The 17477-nt window shown below is 44.2% G+C and overlaps 1 protein-coding gene across 3 annotated transcripts in view; it reads left to right on the forward strand.

Annotated features, from left to right (window-relative positions):
* Positions 1–17477, forward strand: part of col4a4 (collagen, type IV, alpha 4) — an 82654-nt gene that overhangs the window by 5633 nt on the left and 59544 nt on the right. For 2 of the 3 annotated variants that reach the window (XM_075472727.1, XM_075472728.1), the window contains exon 4: positions 14349–14420. In XM_075472727.1, coding sequence (XP_075328842.1) covers positions 14349–14420 — 72 coding nt within the window. Of the gene's footprint in view, positions 1–5232; positions 5329–14348; positions 14421–17477 lie in introns of those variants that run through there. The other variant, XM_075472729.1, reaches the window with a different exon arrangement.

Here is a 17477-nt window from a genome sequence, read left to right on the forward strand (position 1 = left end):
TAAAGTTGATCCAGATCCACTAGAATCTAAAATTTATTCACGTTTTGAAAAATTAATTTTACTAATTTTTCCCAAAAACGTTCTTATCCCAAACTTAGACCCCCGATCTTCCCTTTTTTTATACCTTCCCCTCCCACATACCCTAACCCTAAGGGTTAAGGGACCATAGCCCTGACCCTAAGTCCCCCACTCCATGCCACGTTTTGAAATATTCATTTTAATCATTTTTCCCAAAAAAAATTTTAATAACTGGGTACAGCCCTTACTGTACAATCTTTCAACTTAACCCTAACCCGACATTCAAAGCCGATTCATTTCACAACGTAAAACCAAGGAAAACGGGAACTTAACCAGTAATTATTTTAAATTTTTTTCTATAACAATGACTTTCATAATTTTCACATTAATGGGCTTTTTGTGGAAGAACTGCAGGCCGACTTTGGCTTCAGGAGACGTAAAAGTTGAGGTCATGGAAGGGTTAGGTAGCAGGTTCGTTGGGCAGAGGCCCCTGCAGAGCTACTGTGTGAGGGGTCAGAACCATGGTTTGATGTTAAAAACAACAGTGAGAATTTACTAAAGAGCTGGACACAGTTATCTGTGGTTGTTTTGAATGTATTTATGGGAATTTTAAAGAATCACATGGTGGGATTTAGGAGAAAGAATATAGGAGGAAGATGTTATCAGAGCATTTTAGCCACAATTATCACGATGATACATGTTACATAGTCGGTACTTATTTTAAATACTGTCACAAAGAAGATGAGAATGTTTAAGGCCAACTGACCACCGTTTCTGTGCCTAAAGGCTCTAGCATGGTTGCCGCGTCTGCTCGCGCGAGCGGTGTTGATGACGTCACGAGTTCGTGCCCGCCATAGGACCCTATATAGTGGCGCAAGTCGTTGCGCGCCAGTAGTTGCAATTTTCTCCGTCACAGAGGTGGCGCTGCTACGTGAAGGTTACCGCTACTCTACAACCACGAAAGTGGAGAAGAAAACAATGCCGCTGTCAAGAGCAGGAATACTGTAATTAATGATACTGCTGCAGTTTTCGGATCATTTTAAGTTTTTAATTCAGTTAATAGAGGTGAAGGTTTGAAGCCCCCGGCATCAACAGAGTCTCTGCCCTCTTCTTTGCCTTCACGTATCTGTCCCGTAGCTTCTTCCACACATTCTTACAGAACTCTCCCTCTTTCCCCAAAGTTCTGCCAATCTCTGTGCACCAGTATGGGGAGTTTACGTGCTCCCTGTGCTGTTTCACTGCAGTTTCGTACAGCTGCCTGTACAAACGCACCTCCTCACTGAGCCTGGTCTCACATCGGTCCATCCGGTTCGTTGTGCTCGGCGCCGCCAAGTTACAAAAATCGACTGGTGCACGACAACGCGCTGCGCAGTCTTTTCAAGGGAAGCGCCAGGCCTGAAACGCCATTTTGACGTCACGGTCCACCACCGCCGTGACAGACGCGGCAACCATGCTACCGCCTTAAGACGTCGACATTGTCACCGGTGTTGTCTCTGGTTCTGAGATCTCTCAGAGGACGAGTGTGTCACATGAAAATGTCCGTTAGGCGCTGGGATTCAGGTTTATGTTCTTATGTCCCGGAAAAGTCTGCAGAGGCTCCAGCTCGGACACAGGCCACACTCACAGCTGCTGTTAGCAACATGTTTTCATGGTTTTTGTTAATCTTTAATCTCTTAATTATCAGCGGAATCTGGACAAAGATCAACAGATAAACAGCCTGTATATTAAAAAACTACTTCCACTCCTGATTGACTATCATCACAGCCTATTCTGCCTGAGTCAGCACTTTACATCAGAGTTCATTCCTTTCTAACCTGTTACTGTCTGATTTATTTCTGCTGTTTGTTGAACAGATTGTTTTAGATTTGCTTCACGAGCCAAAGGAAACCGAGCCAGTGTTCCACCTGATAAAGTCAAACTGAAACTTTCTTACGTGTCTTAATGATTTCTTTAAGATAAACCACAGGAAGCCATCAGATCTGCTCGTGCTGTAAACGTGCAGCAGTAATGTTGGTCAGATTATTGATGAACTCAGGATTTGGTTTCTCCTTCCAGCCGTGTTGCTTTCAGGACCAAACGGGTCCCTCCAGACCTGTGGTTGGTGCTAACTCCACCCATTTTACATGAAGTCACCATATATCCAGAGTCAGAAACCCTAGGTTGGCTTACTGGGTTGATAACCAGTTGTAGTGCCGCTGTTAGTGAGTTAAACCAGTTAACCAGAGGACCACCTGGATATGTTGGACGGGCTTTGTAGTGTAGGCTGGTCGGCTTGTTTGGGTGACTTCACACTAATCTGCTCTGCTGCTGGTAGATTTCTTTGAAAATGAGATCACCTGCAGAACTGCCCACTCCCGTCGGTACTGGTTCTTGTTAGAATGCGTTGGTTTGCGAGGCGTGAGGACACGAATGCGGACTTAGAAAAACAAGGCTTGATTTATTAATCACAAAAACAGAACAAGGTTAACATAAGGCGCGGCTGAGCCGGATGAAAACAAAACATGACTAAAGCCCTATTCGAACAGGACTAGTTCAATGGGGGGACGTATGGTAATGTTGGTTAACCAGACGACGCCAGGGAGAAGAAATGACCAATTCGGACGGGACAAGAAATCCCTGTAATATTCATCTAACATGGGAGGAGTTGTTGGTTACGCACAACCGTCACATCCTGGATGCCATGCACGTTTTCATCTCACTTCCGTAAAACCCATCTGTAAACAGACGTGGCGCCGACCATGCGTGCTTGCAAGCAGCGCTTCATCCAGAACCTCCATGTTTGCAAACAGACACACCTAATTGTTTCTCTCTTCAAAAGGATGTGACGACATATTCCGTACTTATTACCGAAGGTCACATTCGCACGGGATTAGTATTACCTATGGTAGATACTCCGGACCGTTTCACAGGAGGTAGAATTCTCGGCAAAGTTTACCGACATACTCCGCTATCTTTACTGACATGGCGCGTTCGGACGGGACTAGATTTCCCGGTTATTATTACTTTACCCCAGGTCCCCCCATTAAACTAGTCCCGTCCGAATAGGGCTTAAGACAAACAGAGAACATGACTTGGAAAAAACAAGACTTGACTTGACTTGGCGTGGCGTGAAAGGTATATGTGCATGGCGGAGGGATCTCACCATGACTGAAAGCAAACAGGGAACCTAAGTACTGTTGGGACTGATGAGAGCAGCTGATGAAAACGAGTGCAGGTGACGTGAATGAAACTAATGACCTGAACATGGGAAGTGAGGGAAAAGCAAATGGCAAAACTTAACTGAACATGGACTAGAAAACTAAAGACTAAACACCAAAGCATGAGAAACTAAAAACATGGCGCCAAACCCCATGTTCATGACAGTTCTGGCTTGATATGTTTGTCATTAAGCTCATTAAACCATCACAATGTTTATGTTTATGCATTTGGCAGACGCTTTTATCCAAAGCGACTTACAGGAAGGCAGGTAGAGTAACGGGGGTCTTGCCTAAGGACCCCTACTGGAGGTAGTACCTTTCAAGCAGGGGATGTGAACCCAGGTCACCCAAATGAAAGGTGGCAATCTTACCACTACACTATCCAGCACCACTGAATATAATGAATGAGTTGTGTTTGGTGTTTGTCCACACAGACGGGGATCCCGTCCACGTTGGACCAGGTCCAGGCTGCATTCGTAATGCGTTGGCCTCGGCCTCCGTTTGCTGGTCCCGTCCTGTTTACGAGGGGGTGGGGCCTTTTATGAAGAGGTTAATTTCTCATGGACCATCCAAGTTTCAGGAAGTTGAAGAGTTCAGGTTGGTGTTGGTGAGGTCAGGGGTCCCTCAGGGACCAGATTTAGGTCCTTTTAGTTTTTCATTGATTTACAGAGAGATCTGACAGCTCTGAGCAACAGACGATGAAAGATTGGCCGAGACCAGATGGGGGATGATGGTGAGCTGATCCAGGATGGATAGATGATGTAGAGATGATCCCGCGGAGGTGGAGAATGTTTTTCTTGGCTCTCGCTGTCACGTTGAGGTCGTCAGGTTCAGTCTGTGTGAAACGGCAGCAAAACCAGCCAATCGGCTGTTTGGCTTTCTGCTCAGCCAATCATCGGCAGTATGGCGTCGCAGATGGAGGGATGATGGAGGGATGGATGGTGATTAATAGAGGATGTTAGAAGCTGGAGTGAGTGCAGATGGAGGGTGGATGTTGTGAGCAGACAGCAAGCGGAGCAGTGATGGAGGATAAACGGAGGCTGGTGTTCTGACTGCAGATTAAAGCGATAGCACATTCCTGCTCATAGCCACGCCTCACTGATAACCTCGTTTACACAACGCCGCAGGAATGCGGCTGCTACACAAACACTGCTGCATGCTGGGAACGCATCGTCTGGGGGCCTACGGAGAGAAAAAAAACACAGCCAGTGCATCAACAGGGATAGTGTGGGACACCGGGGGGGGGGGGGGGGGGGGGAATACTTCATGGAGTACTTTTTATTCATAAAATGATTATTTAATTAACTCCTCCTGAATGTCCATTAGACATTTCCAGCACTGGTTCCCATGACAACACTCCCAGCAGAATGTTAGTGGAACGTTTTTGTGTGACGTTCTGAATGAGACGAGCCTTAAGTTTCCTTTTTACGTCCCAGATCTCTGACATCACCACCACTATGGGGTAATATCAGGACTTTACTGGAAGGTGTGTCAGAGATACTTGTGTGTGATCATATAATTACTCACTGAAACGGCGATTTGATGAGTATCAAAGTACGATTATTAAAACGATTTCTCATTTGAGGGAGCGAAAAGATAAGTAACTGAGGGAGTATAAATGGGAGTAATTGGTTAGATTCCATCATTGGTTGTACGGACGCTCAGAGGACAGAACATCTGTGGGAATAAAGAGAAGAGGTGTGGTGGATGTGGTGCTTTTTTTGTGTGTGATGGGTTTCCATTAGAAAACACCCGAAACAACCCATAATGAATAGTACTCCAACATAATCCATTACCTTTTAACATTAACTTTTAAGGTAAACACAAGAAACTTGTGCTAAAGAAAAAATGGACCAGACTCAGTGACTAATTCCCTATAATCCCTATAATATAGATCAGTGAGCAGTGCTGACCAACATGTCATTGGGGTCATCAGGTGGGAACCTCCTTTCATCAGTGTTTCGTCTAGTTGGGCCCGCGACACCTCCAGGAGGCTAGACAGTGATCACTGGCGTCCCAGAGTCACTCCCTAATGCCAGCCATCACTGCTCCTCACACCACAACAACCATCTTTTCTTCCACCAGCAGCATTATTATCAGCTACATAGAAGAGGTAAAGATAAGTAGGAATGGGATACAAACCCTGGTTCGGGTAGGGGGTAGAAATAGAAGAGGTAAAAACAAGTAGGAATGGGATTCATACCCTGGTTCGGGTAGGGGGTAGAAATAGAAGAGGTAAAGATAAGTAGGAATGGGATACAAACCCTGGTTCGGGTAGGGGGTAGAAATAGAAGAGGTAAAGACAAGTAGGAATGGGATACAAACCCTGGTTCGGGTAGGGGGTAGAAATAGAAGAGGTAAAGATAAGTAGGAATGAGATACAAACCCTGGTTCGGGTAGGGGGTAGAAATAGAAGAGGTAAAGATAAGTAGGAATGGGAGACAAACCCTGGTTCGGGTAGGGGGTAGAAATAGAAGAGGTAAAGACAAGTAGGAATGGGATTCATACCCTGGTTTGGGTAGGGGGTAGAAATAGAAGAGGTAAAAACAAGTAGGAATGGGATTCATACCCTGGTTCGGGTAGGGGGTAGAAATAGAAGAGGTAAAGATAAGTAGGAATGGGATACAAACCCTGGTTCGGGTAGGGGGTAGAAATAGAAGAGGTAAAGACAAGTAGGAATGGGATACAAACCCTGGTTCGGGTATGGGGTAGAAATAGAAGAGGTAAAGATAAGTAGGAATGGGATACAAACCCTGGTTCGGGTAGGGGGTAGAAATAGAAGAGGTAAAGACAAGTAGGAATGGGATACAAACCCTGGTTCGGGTAGGGGGTAGAAATAGAAGAGGTAAAGATAAGTAGGAATGGGATACAAACCCTGGTTCGGGTAGGGGGTAGAAATAGAAGAGGTAAAGATAAGTAGGAATGGGATACAAACCCTGGTTCGGGTAGGGGGTAGAAATAGAAGAGGTAAAGACAAGTAGGAATGGGATTCATACCCTGGTTCGGGTAGGGGGTAGAAATAGAAGAGGTAAAGATAAGTAGAAATGGGATTCAAACCCTGGTTCGGGTAGGGGGTAGAAATAGAAGAGGTAAAGACAAGTAGGAATGGGATTCATACCCTGGTTCGGGTAGGGGGTAGAAATAGAAGAGGTAAAGACAAGTAGAAATGGGATTCAAACCCTGGTTCGGGTAGGGGGTAGAAATAGAAGAGGTAAAGACAAGTAGGAATGGGATTCATACCCTGGTTCGGGTAGGGGGTAGAAATAGAAGAGGTAAAGACAAGTAGAAATGGGATTCAAACCCTGGTTCGGGTAGGGGGTAGAAATAGAAGAGGTAAAGACAAGTAGGAATGGGATTCATAGCCTGGTTCGGGTAGGGGGTAGAAATAGAAGAGGTAAAGATAAGTAGAAATGGGATTCAAACCCTGGTTCAGGTAGGGGGTAGAAATAGAAGAGGTAAAGATAAGTAGAAATGGGATTCATACCCTGGTTCGGGTAGGGGGTAGAAATAGAAGAGGTAAAGATAAGTAGGAATGGGATACAAACCCTTGTTCGGGAAGGGGGTAGAAATAGAAGAGGTAAAGATAAGTAGGACTGGGATTCAAACCCTGGTTCGGGTATGGGGTAGAAATAGAAGAAGTAAAGATAAGTAGCAATGAGATTCAAACCCTGGTTCAGGTAGGGGGTAGAAATAGAAGAGGTAAAGATAAGTAGGAATGGGATTGAAACCCTGGTTCAGGGTAGGGGGTAGAAATAGAAGAGGTAAAGATAAGTAGGACTGGGATACAAACCCTGGTTCGGGTAGGGGGTAGAAATAGAAGAGGTAAATATAAGTAGGAATGGGATACAAACCCTGGTTCGGGTAGGGGGTAGAAATAGAAGAGGTAAATATAAGTAGGAATGGGATACAAACCCTGGTTCGGGTAGGGGGTAGAAATAGAAGAGGTAAAGATAAGTAGGAATGGGATTCAAACCCTGGTTCGGGTAGGGGGTAGAAATAGAAGAGGTAAAGATAAGTAGAAATGGGATTCATACCCTGGTTCGGGTAGGGGGTAGAAATAGAAGAGGTAAAGATAAGTAGGAACTCACCTAAACAGTCCTATAATCACTAAAAATGCCAGCAAAAACAAGGCCATACAGGCCAACTCACCTAAAATGGCCGCCTGGTTTCAAAAGGCTCACATGGGCCACACCCTCCACTTAAATATCTTGAACTTCTTCTTTGCTTCTTCCAAGAGTCTGTTTACCTTAAGTGCTCCCCCTGCTGTGCCCCCAGCTGCTATTGCTTCTTCTAATCCAAATCCACTGACTGGACTTTACTGCCTCATCTGACACTTCCTTCACTATTTTCCTCACACTCTGTCCACTTACACCCAGCTCCCTCAACAATGAGACAACAGACTTTGCAACAAATCCTCTACATCCTACTTCCACTGGACAGATCCTAACCGTTATTCTAACATTAACTGTTAACGGAAGTACTCACTGTGAAATACTTTTTGATTTGTGGACTTTGAAGCCTCGTCATTTGGTCGTTGTTCCCAGAATAACTTTGCATTCTCAGCTTCAGTTCTCAAGTCTTTACTCAGTTCTTTACTCTTTAAAACCGTCTGCAGTTTGCTTATCGCCCTGAGGTTGGTGTTGAAGGTGCCACCTTCCCCCTTCTTCAGTGGACAAAGCAGGCAGCACTGGGAGGATCATGTTCTTTGATTTCTCCGGTGCTTTTAAAATATTTATGTGAAAGCTTCACAAGCTGATCAGCATAATGGACAATGCTGCATGCCCTCCACATAAGACAGAGATAAAACAACAAAGTGTGTTCAGTCAGAGGCTTCTTCAGCTTAGCCACAGGAAGGACCAGAACAGGAAGTCAGTTTTCCCTTATAAAATGACGCTTTATGACTATTTGTTCTTACATTTTTTGTTTATTTATTTTTTCTTTTTGTTAATTGTATATTTACATTACGTTTATTACATGGTAATAATGTAATTTAATCCGTGGTGATTGATTTAGTTTCATTCCCTGTATTCTGACTATTTCCTCAGTTTAATCAGTTTCTTGCTGCCATCTGCTCACCTCCGACTTACTCGTTAACTTCTCCTGGTTTTCCTTTGCTTCTTCAGCCTGTCGGTCTGTTCATTCTTTGTTTCCGCTGCTGATCCTCGGCAGAGGAAAGTCTTACCTCCTGCATCATCGTGACACTCTGTGGTCGTGTGGTTCTCAGTTTTGTTGTATTTTATCTCTGCTTGTTGTTACTTTTTCTTTTTTATTCTCCTCTGAAAGGCTGCTTTCTTTTCCAGATGTTTCCTGTCTTCTGAAACCTTGTTGTGTCTTCTGTTTGGTTATCTTGTGTGTTTTATAGTGTTCTTAAAATGTTTTTCTGTTGTCTGTTTCACCTCAAACAAACATGCTTTATATATTTTACTCTACATGAGCATACACATGTGTGTCTGGTGTGTTGAATAACTGACATGAATTGCAGTTTGTGGTTTATGTCTCCAGGTTTGATTCGGATCTGATGAACATCTGTGCCCATTCAGGCTGTTCAAAGAGTGTCTGGCTCAGAAAAAATGGAGCGTGATTGTCACTGACAAGATCTGCGAACAGGCAGTCAGCTGTCTGCTTCCTGAGAAGCTGAGATGTCTCTCTGTGTTTACATTCCTCACTGTCTGAAAACAGCAGCAAACACTAAACTCGCTCACCTTAAATATGAGCACGTGCACGCTCCTCCAGGTGCACTGCCCAGACCTCTGTTGTCCCCAGAGAACACTGATGTAGCCCGAAACTCCGGTCCTCCAGCGTCCATGCTGGACCAAACACGGGTCAAGTTCATCAGCTCACACCATCGCCACATTTTACCACATTTTACCACATTTCGCCACATTTCGCCACATTTCCCCACAATTCGCCACATTTCGCCACATTTTACCACATTTCGTCACATGTCGTCTCATTTCGTCACATTTCGCCACATTTTGCCACATTTTGCCAGTTTGCCACATTTCGCCTAATTTTGCCAAAGTTTGCCACATTTTGCCACATTTCGCCACATTTTGCCTCATTTCGCCACATTTTTTTACCACATTTTCCCTAATTTTGCCATTTTGCCACATTTCGCTAGCCTGGCGACGCCATCCTACGTACTTCCGCCCAAAGATTTTGGCTCCGCACATAGTCTGGCCCAACCCCCCTACCTCGGTTCGCTCAGTGTTTTGCCAATCAGCAAACAGTTGCGAGTGGTGACGCAGAACTCACGCGCGGAGTCCATTGTAGTCCATATAATTATAGTTCAACCGCAGCGGAAATAAACATGGCGACGGAAGAACGCTAGAAGCTATCCATGAAGTTGTCTCAACTCTGGAGAGCATTACACAATTAAAACAAGAGCAAGAGGAATGCCTCGTCAATTTTGTTAGTGGCAAGGATGTCGTAGCTCTCCTTCCAACTGGCTTTGGGAAAAGTTTGATTTATCAAATGGTACCGGTATAATGAAAGCGGATGTGGGAAGCGTGATTCGCGAGCTAGAGCCTCGCGAGAGTAAGCATGAACCTCGGCGCATAACCTACGTCCTTTCTAAACATTACTGATTGGTTAAGGGAACTCCAATGAATTTAAGTTGCTGAGTAAGGTCCCACCCTCCATGGAAACGGATTCCTCTTGGGTTTTTCCAGACTGTTTGACGGAGTCAACAGTCGGCTTTCGCCCAGGCTAACATTTCGCCACATTTTGCCTAATTTTGCCAGTTTGCCACATTTCGCCACATTTTGCCTAATTTTGCCAAAGTTTGCCTCATTTCGCCTCATTTCGCCACATGTTGCCTCATTTCGCCACATTTCGCCACATGTTGCCTCATTTCGCCACATGTTGCCTCATTTCGCCACATGTTGCCTCATTTCGCCACATGTTGCCTCATTTCACCACATTTCGCCACATGTTGCCACATTTCGTCACATGTTGCCTCATTTCACCACATTTCGCTACATGTTGCCTCATTTTGCCACATGTTGCCTCATTTCGCCACATGTTGCCTCATTTCACCACATTTCGCCACATGTTGCCACATTTCGTCACATGTTGCGTCATTTCGCCACATTTCGCAGCTTCAGATGTTTTCAGATATCACCAACATGAGCACTAATTGTTGAGTTTTTTAATGATGGGATTTTCTTAAACTAGAGGGTTGCCCGATGAGGCATTCAGTACATACACCTCTGTGAACATGTGTCAGATATCACGGTGCCAGTCGTTGGGCCATCTGAGGTAAACTCTGCAGGAGCATGGTTACATATTGAAAAAGATACACAAATAACCCGACTACATGTGTTAAGGAGGCTTTAAATACTCCAGGTTGATTCTGCAGGGAAACTAAAATGAATTCTAAAATGTGACTTTAAACCTCTTGAAAATATTCTCAGTGTATCAAAGATAAGCTGAAAGCTGTAGTTGTGTCTGACACACCTGTATGTTTGTGATGCTTCTGTCAGTGAGGGATGACATCTGTGATCCAACCCGTCATGGTGGTTTACTGCTGTGAATGATATTTGGATCTGGACTTGCACTCCAAAGCTTTGGGATATTACTGAACTAAATCCTTGTTTCCTGATGCTGTTGTAACAACTGCTTTAAGCTCTTCTGCAGCCAACCCAGGACGGGACAGACACATTTCCTTCAAGTCTAAAGTTGACTCTCAAGTTAATTTTAGTGGCAGTTACCTCCCATCCGGGTGCTTCCTGAACATTAAAATGTCCTCAGTTATGGGAAGCCTAAAGGTTCCCATATGAATATTCCTCTTTATACCATCTCCTAAGCTGTATCCATGCTTGTAGTTTGGTTTTCTGGTCCAACCCAAAGCAGAAATGAATCTTTGTTCACACGGTTTTGTTTTTATCGAAGCGACAGAAGCCTGACAGACTTACAGATGAGTTCAAACCCTGGTTGGACAGCTTATCTGATGGTTGATGGCAAAGCTGTGACAGGATGAAGGTTGGATTCAAGCAGGCCCCATATCGTGCTATTTAACAACTTTTAGGACATATTGAAGTCAAAGTAGAGCCGATAGTGTCTGTATTTCAGACACAAACTAAGATGCTGACACCTGGACTGAATCAGTTGTTCAGGGAACAACAGAAGAGCTCATCCTGACATTAAGAACACATTCGGTACGTTTTTACGTCTTTGGTCAATGCTGTTGCTGTTTCATTTAAATGCACCATACTGTGTTCAGAATGGATCGTTTGCTTGTGCACAGCAATGTTCACGTGACTGTGTTCACACGGTTTCAAATGAACAGTATTATAACTGGAGACATTTTAGAAAATGAATAATAAGAAGTGTTTGTGAATAATGTTAAAATCCCAGAGAAGATCAGTCAGTTTTAACATCAACCGGCGTGGAATCGGTCAAAAATGTCACCAAGATGCACCTTCCATCCAAAATGGCCGCCTTCCCGTGTACGTGGGACCATGGCGGCCTGAGACTTTTTTGTGCGTCTGGGCATGATGAATGAGTGTACCGAATTTCGTCGTCCCACGCGAAACTAATCCTATTGCATGGACCATTTTTAAGCATCGTAGGGGGCGCTACAGAGTCAATGAGCGACTCCCAAAAATATAAAGTTTAGATTCTTTCATGTCGTCGACTGGCAGGTGGTGCTCGCAAAATTTCAAGAGTTTTCGAGCACCTTTTGCAAAGAATAAGAAGATGAAGAAGAATAATAAACCTTACAGATACAATACGGTCCTTGCAGTTTCACTGCTCGGTCCCTAATTAAAGGGTCCACACCAACTCATATTTCACATCCAGTCATTAAACTACATAAAACAGCAAAAGGTGTCCTTCATGGCAGAAATGTGTAAAAAGGGGACATTCAGGAACAACCGGCTCTGTGATCCTCCTCCTTCACTATTACCGCTCTGTCTGCAGTCTCTGTCTGCAGTCTCTGTCTTCCCGGATAGTCTTAAAGCTGAGCAGAGAGCTGTTAGAGCTGTTCCTGCAGCCAAGTCTCTGCCTGATATTCCTGCTGTGTCCTCATCAGGGCTCCAGAGATCTCACATTTCCCCTGATGATCCAGGATATTGTAGAGGAGCAGTTAAATATATAAAGTATAAAATCACAACTCCATGTTTGCTAAGGAGGTGAAATATATCTAAACTCACCTGTAGAAAAGAAAATAATAGCAATCATTTGGCCTGATTTAGACATTTTAGCTTAATCTCTGGAATCAGCCGTATGATGTCATGAAATTACCTGAAACGCAGGGCCGTAACCAGGATTTTTCAAATACCGAGGTCAAATATTGCGATAAATCTTATTTGACAAAAAAAACATCCTAATATGTTGACTTTTTAAAATACAGTGTGGAAATGTGAATAAACAGAGGTAAATCACAAGCCCATCAAGGAGGTGAATATGTAGGTGAACAAGTTTATTATAACAATGTGATCACAAAAGTAGAGTATTTGAGTGAGTGAGTGAGACTCAGTTCTTCCCCTTTCTTCCTCTACTGACTCTCTCTCTTCAACTCCCTCCTTCTCATCCTCTCCTGTGTCATCTGTTTTAAAATATCATCATCAGCATCACCATTAATATTATTGTTATTATTAATATTACATTATTATTATTATTACTATTGTCACCATCATCACCATGCATGTGCATGACCCAGTAAAAGATCAAATGAATGAGTTGGGTTATTGGTCTAACCGATGTGCAAAATTTCAGACACCATTGGCAATAAAATCCAAATGGTTCATTAGAAAAAATGCAATCATTTTACCTTAGTAACTGGTTGAATCCACCCACTAAATTAACATCGTAGAATGTGCCAAACAGACCACAAGATGTTGGCTGTATTTTAGATGAATAGTCTCAATTCAATCCATTCACTCAACACAGAGAAGACAGAGGTATCATGCTGGGCCTGACAACTAGCTAAATGCTGGTAAAACTTGGCTTCATAATGCACCATGAGCAGCACAACTAACCTCAAGATTGTGTCATATGAGAGAGTACACGGGGTATTTCATTCTGTTATTTTGCCCCGTGTGCATCATCAATTGTTTTAAGTAAAATGAAAAATATAAGTTTCTATTAGTCGGCTTTATTTACATGTAGGAAGCCATATAGCACTGAACTAAACTGTAGCTAGTGAGGCTGAATGAGCCACAGTTGGCACAAAACTGTCAAGCCCTGATTAAAAAAAAAAAAGTTAGCTTAACAGCCCAAGCCGTGTCACGATTCCCAACAATTCCATTACAGGTCGCTACTTTTTTTTGGAAAATCGAATTGAGAGAGAGATTTGTGTGCAGTGTGTTTGTGCCGACTGGAAAACGAAATCCTAACCAAGGGGCTTTGTGACTGTTGCTTGAAATGCTGAGGACAACGATCTAGCATCCTCCTATTCCTAGCCGCGCTTTGAACGCATATGAACATTATGAACTGTCACTCATTCTCACTGGCGATTGGCGAAATGAACTCACCTCCTTCTCTCTTTCTTTTCCCCTGGCCAGCTGGCTTTCCAAAGCTGAGTTTAGTTTGTTTAGTAGATTTCTTCATCTTGCTTCCATTTCCCAGCTGACTTTCGCGTCGAAGCTGTGTAATATGATAAACACGTTTCCAATGGCGGGTGGCGTAAAAAAGAAAAAAAAGTCGGGTGGCGTTTTTCCGCTCAGTTTTAAAATATAACGTGATGATAAAGGGATTATGTGGACTTTATTTTCAGAAAAACAAATGAGAATGCATGCTGATCTTTCCACCAATCAAAGTCAGAACGATTTTCATCTTATATTAATTTGACATTTCTCTGAATAAAAAAAATAAAAAATAAAAAAAATACAAAAAACACCGGGGAAAATACCGAGGTCATGACCTGTGTGTCCTCAATGCTGGTTACGGCACTGCTGAAACGCTTTAAACTGATCTGAAGTGAGTTAAGTTTTTATGTTTGTGTTATTCCTTCTGACCTTAAAGAGATTTTAAAGTTTCTATTACAAAGTTGGTTTCATAAAAAAAGTGGTCTCAAGTCTCAAGTTTGATTCCCAACGAGACGATTTCTATGAAAATCAATGTAATTGATTCAAGCTGTTATGATGTCATTGTGATGTCACAGTGATGTTTGTGTTCTGGCGGTTTCAGGGTGACCTCACGGAGCCGTGCGGCGGGCGGAACTGCAGCGTATGCCAGTGTTTCCCAGCCAAAGGAGCCAGGGTGAGACTCCGCCTACAAATGCTCACACACACACAGCAGCCAATCACAGCACGGCAGCAGTTTCCTCTGTTGGCACACCTGTGACGCCTTTACTGTCTGCTCGTAAAACACAAGCCCCACAACGAGGAGTTGCTGGGTGGAGGAGTGCCGGAGAGGAATGTGTTGGTGTTAATTTAGCTGATGTTTACCTTTTCCTGATTCAGCAGATTCCACACACACCTAAACACAACACTGGCTTTCCATCACATTCGTGTCCTCACAGCAGTGTCCTTAAACTCTGAGCTACTGTTTACAGAAACATCTTTGAGATAATGTTCATATAAACACAAACTGACCTTGTGAAGCACTAAGTCCGGCCGCATTGCTCCGAGTTTGGTGAGTTTTTATCCGTGTTTTGAGGTTTCACATCAGAAAGGGGTTGATAAAATCAGCAAAATCCCCCAAAAACTTCTCAGTTTGACTAAAGGCTGAGTTATACCTCTTTTAACTGCCCTTGCGCTTGTGTTAATGGCTCGAGACGTTTATGCTTCATTTAGCTTTGCCGGTGCTTGCGTGTGCTGCGTGGCGATTCACCGCCAGGACAGTTGGTGGAGCAGCGGGTTTTTTCAATGACAAGCCTACTACGATGAGAGGAAATTTACCGCCAGGACCTCTTCAGCAAGTCTCTCTTCAACTGGATTCATCATAGACATAATATATATAATATATTATATATATTATGTCTATGGGATTCATGCTTCTTCTTCTTCTTCTTCTTCTTCTTCTTCTTCTTCTTCGCTTTCTACCTTGGCGTTTGAAAACAGCGGTCTTTTATTAGGGGATGAAACCGGAAGATGAACACGCCGCCAGATGTGATGTAGATAGTGGCTTGTGCTCGTGTCCAGAATGGCTACTCTATAGCTCTGCTCGCGTCTTGCGCGAAGTTTAGAAAATTGAGGTGACACACGCAAGCACGCAAGACGGGGCTTGCAACCGCGCCAGGGCTTGCGTTGCGTGTTGCGTTACCGACTATAAACCAGGCTCTAAGTCTTTCTAAAAAAAGAGTTAATGCTCATAAGGAGAGATTGTCAATGTTGCTGCCACGTTGCTGCCACGTTACTGCCACGTTACAGCGACGTTACAGCCACGTTACTGCCACGTTACAGCCACGTTACAGCCACGTTACAGTCATTATACTGCCATGTTACAGTCATTATACAGCCATGTAACAGCCACGTTACAGTCATTATACAGCCACGTTACAGCCACGTTACAGCCACGTTACAGTCATTATACAGCCACGTTACAGTCATTATACAGCCACGTTACAGTCATTATACAGCCACGTTACAGCCACGTTACAGTCATTATACAGCCACGTTACAGTCATTATACAGCCATGTAACAGCCACGTTACAGCCACGTTGCTGCCACGTTGCTGCCACGTTACTGCCACGTTACTGCCACGTTACAGTCATTATACAGCCATGTAACAGCCACGTTACAGCCACGTTACAGCCACGTTACAGCCACGTTACAGTCATTATACAGCCATGTAACAGCCACGTTGCTGCCACGTTGCTGCCACGTTACTGCCACGTTACAGTCATTATACAGCCATGTAACAGCCACGTTACAGCCACGTTACAACCACGTTGCTGCCACGTTACAGCCACGTTACAGCCACGTTACAGTCATTATACAGCCACGTTACAGCCACGTTACAGCCACGTTGCTGCCACGTTACTGCCACGTTACAGCCACGTTACAGTCATTATACAGCCACGTTACAGTCATTATACAGCCACGTTACAGCCACGTTACAGTGATTATACAGCCACGTTACAGCCACGTTACAGTGATTATACAGCCACGTTACAGCCACGTTACAGTCATTATACAGCCACGTTACAGCCACGTTACAGTCATTATACAGCCACGTTACAGCCACGTTACAGTCATTATACAGCCACGTTACAGCCACGTTACAGCCACTATACAGCCATGTAACAGCCAGGTTACTGCCACGTTGCTGCCACGTTACTGCCACGTTACAGTCATTATACAGCCATGTAACAGCCATGTAACAGCCACGTTACAGCCACGTTACAGTCATTATACAGCCATGTAACAGCCACGTTACAGCCACGTTGCTGCCACGTTACTGCCACGTTACAGTCATTATACAGCCACGTTACAGCCACGTTACAGTCATTATACAGCCACGTTACAGCCACGTTGCTGCCACGTTACAGCCACGTTACAGTCATTATACAGCCACGTTACTGCCACGTTACAGCCACGTTACAGTCATTATACAGCCACGTTACAGTCATTATACAGCCACGTTACAGCCACGTTACAGTCATTATACAGCCACGTTACAGTCATTATACAGCCACGTTACAGCCACGTTACAGTCATTATACAGCCACGTTACAGCCACGTTACAGTCATTATACAGCCACGTTACAGTCATTATACAGCCATGTAACAGCCACGTTACAGCCACGTTGCTGCCACGTTGCTGCCACGTTACTGCCACGTTACAGTCATTATACAGCCATGTAACAGCCACGTTACAGCCACGTTACAGCCACGTTACAGCCACGTTACAGTCATTATACAGCCATGTAACAGCCACGTTGCTGCCACGTTGCTGCCACGTTACTGCCACGTTACAGTCATTATACAGCCATGTAACAGCCACGTTACAGCCACGTTGCTGCCACGTTACAGCCACGTTACAGCCACGTTAGTCATTATACAGCCATGTAACAGCCACGTTACAGCCACGTTGCTGCCACGTTACTGCCACGTTACAGCCATGTAACAGCCATGTAACAGCCATGTTACAGCCACGTTGCTGCCACGTTGCTGCCACGTTGCTGCCACGTTACTGCCACGTTACAGCCACGTTACAGTCATTATACAGCCACGTTACAGCCACGTTGCTGCCACGTTACTGCCACGTTACAGCCACGTTACAGTCATTATACAGCCACGTTACAGTCATTATACAGCCACGTTACAGCCACGTTACAGTGATTATACAGCCACGTTACAGCCACGTTACAG

The sequence above is a fragment of the Odontesthes bonariensis genome, chromosome 9 (assembly GCF_027942865.1).
Source record: "Odontesthes bonariensis isolate fOdoBon6 chromosome 9, fOdoBon6.hap1, whole genome shotgun sequence".
Taxonomy (NCBI): domain Eukaryota; kingdom Metazoa; phylum Chordata; class Actinopteri; order Atheriniformes; family Atherinopsidae; genus Odontesthes; species Odontesthes bonariensis.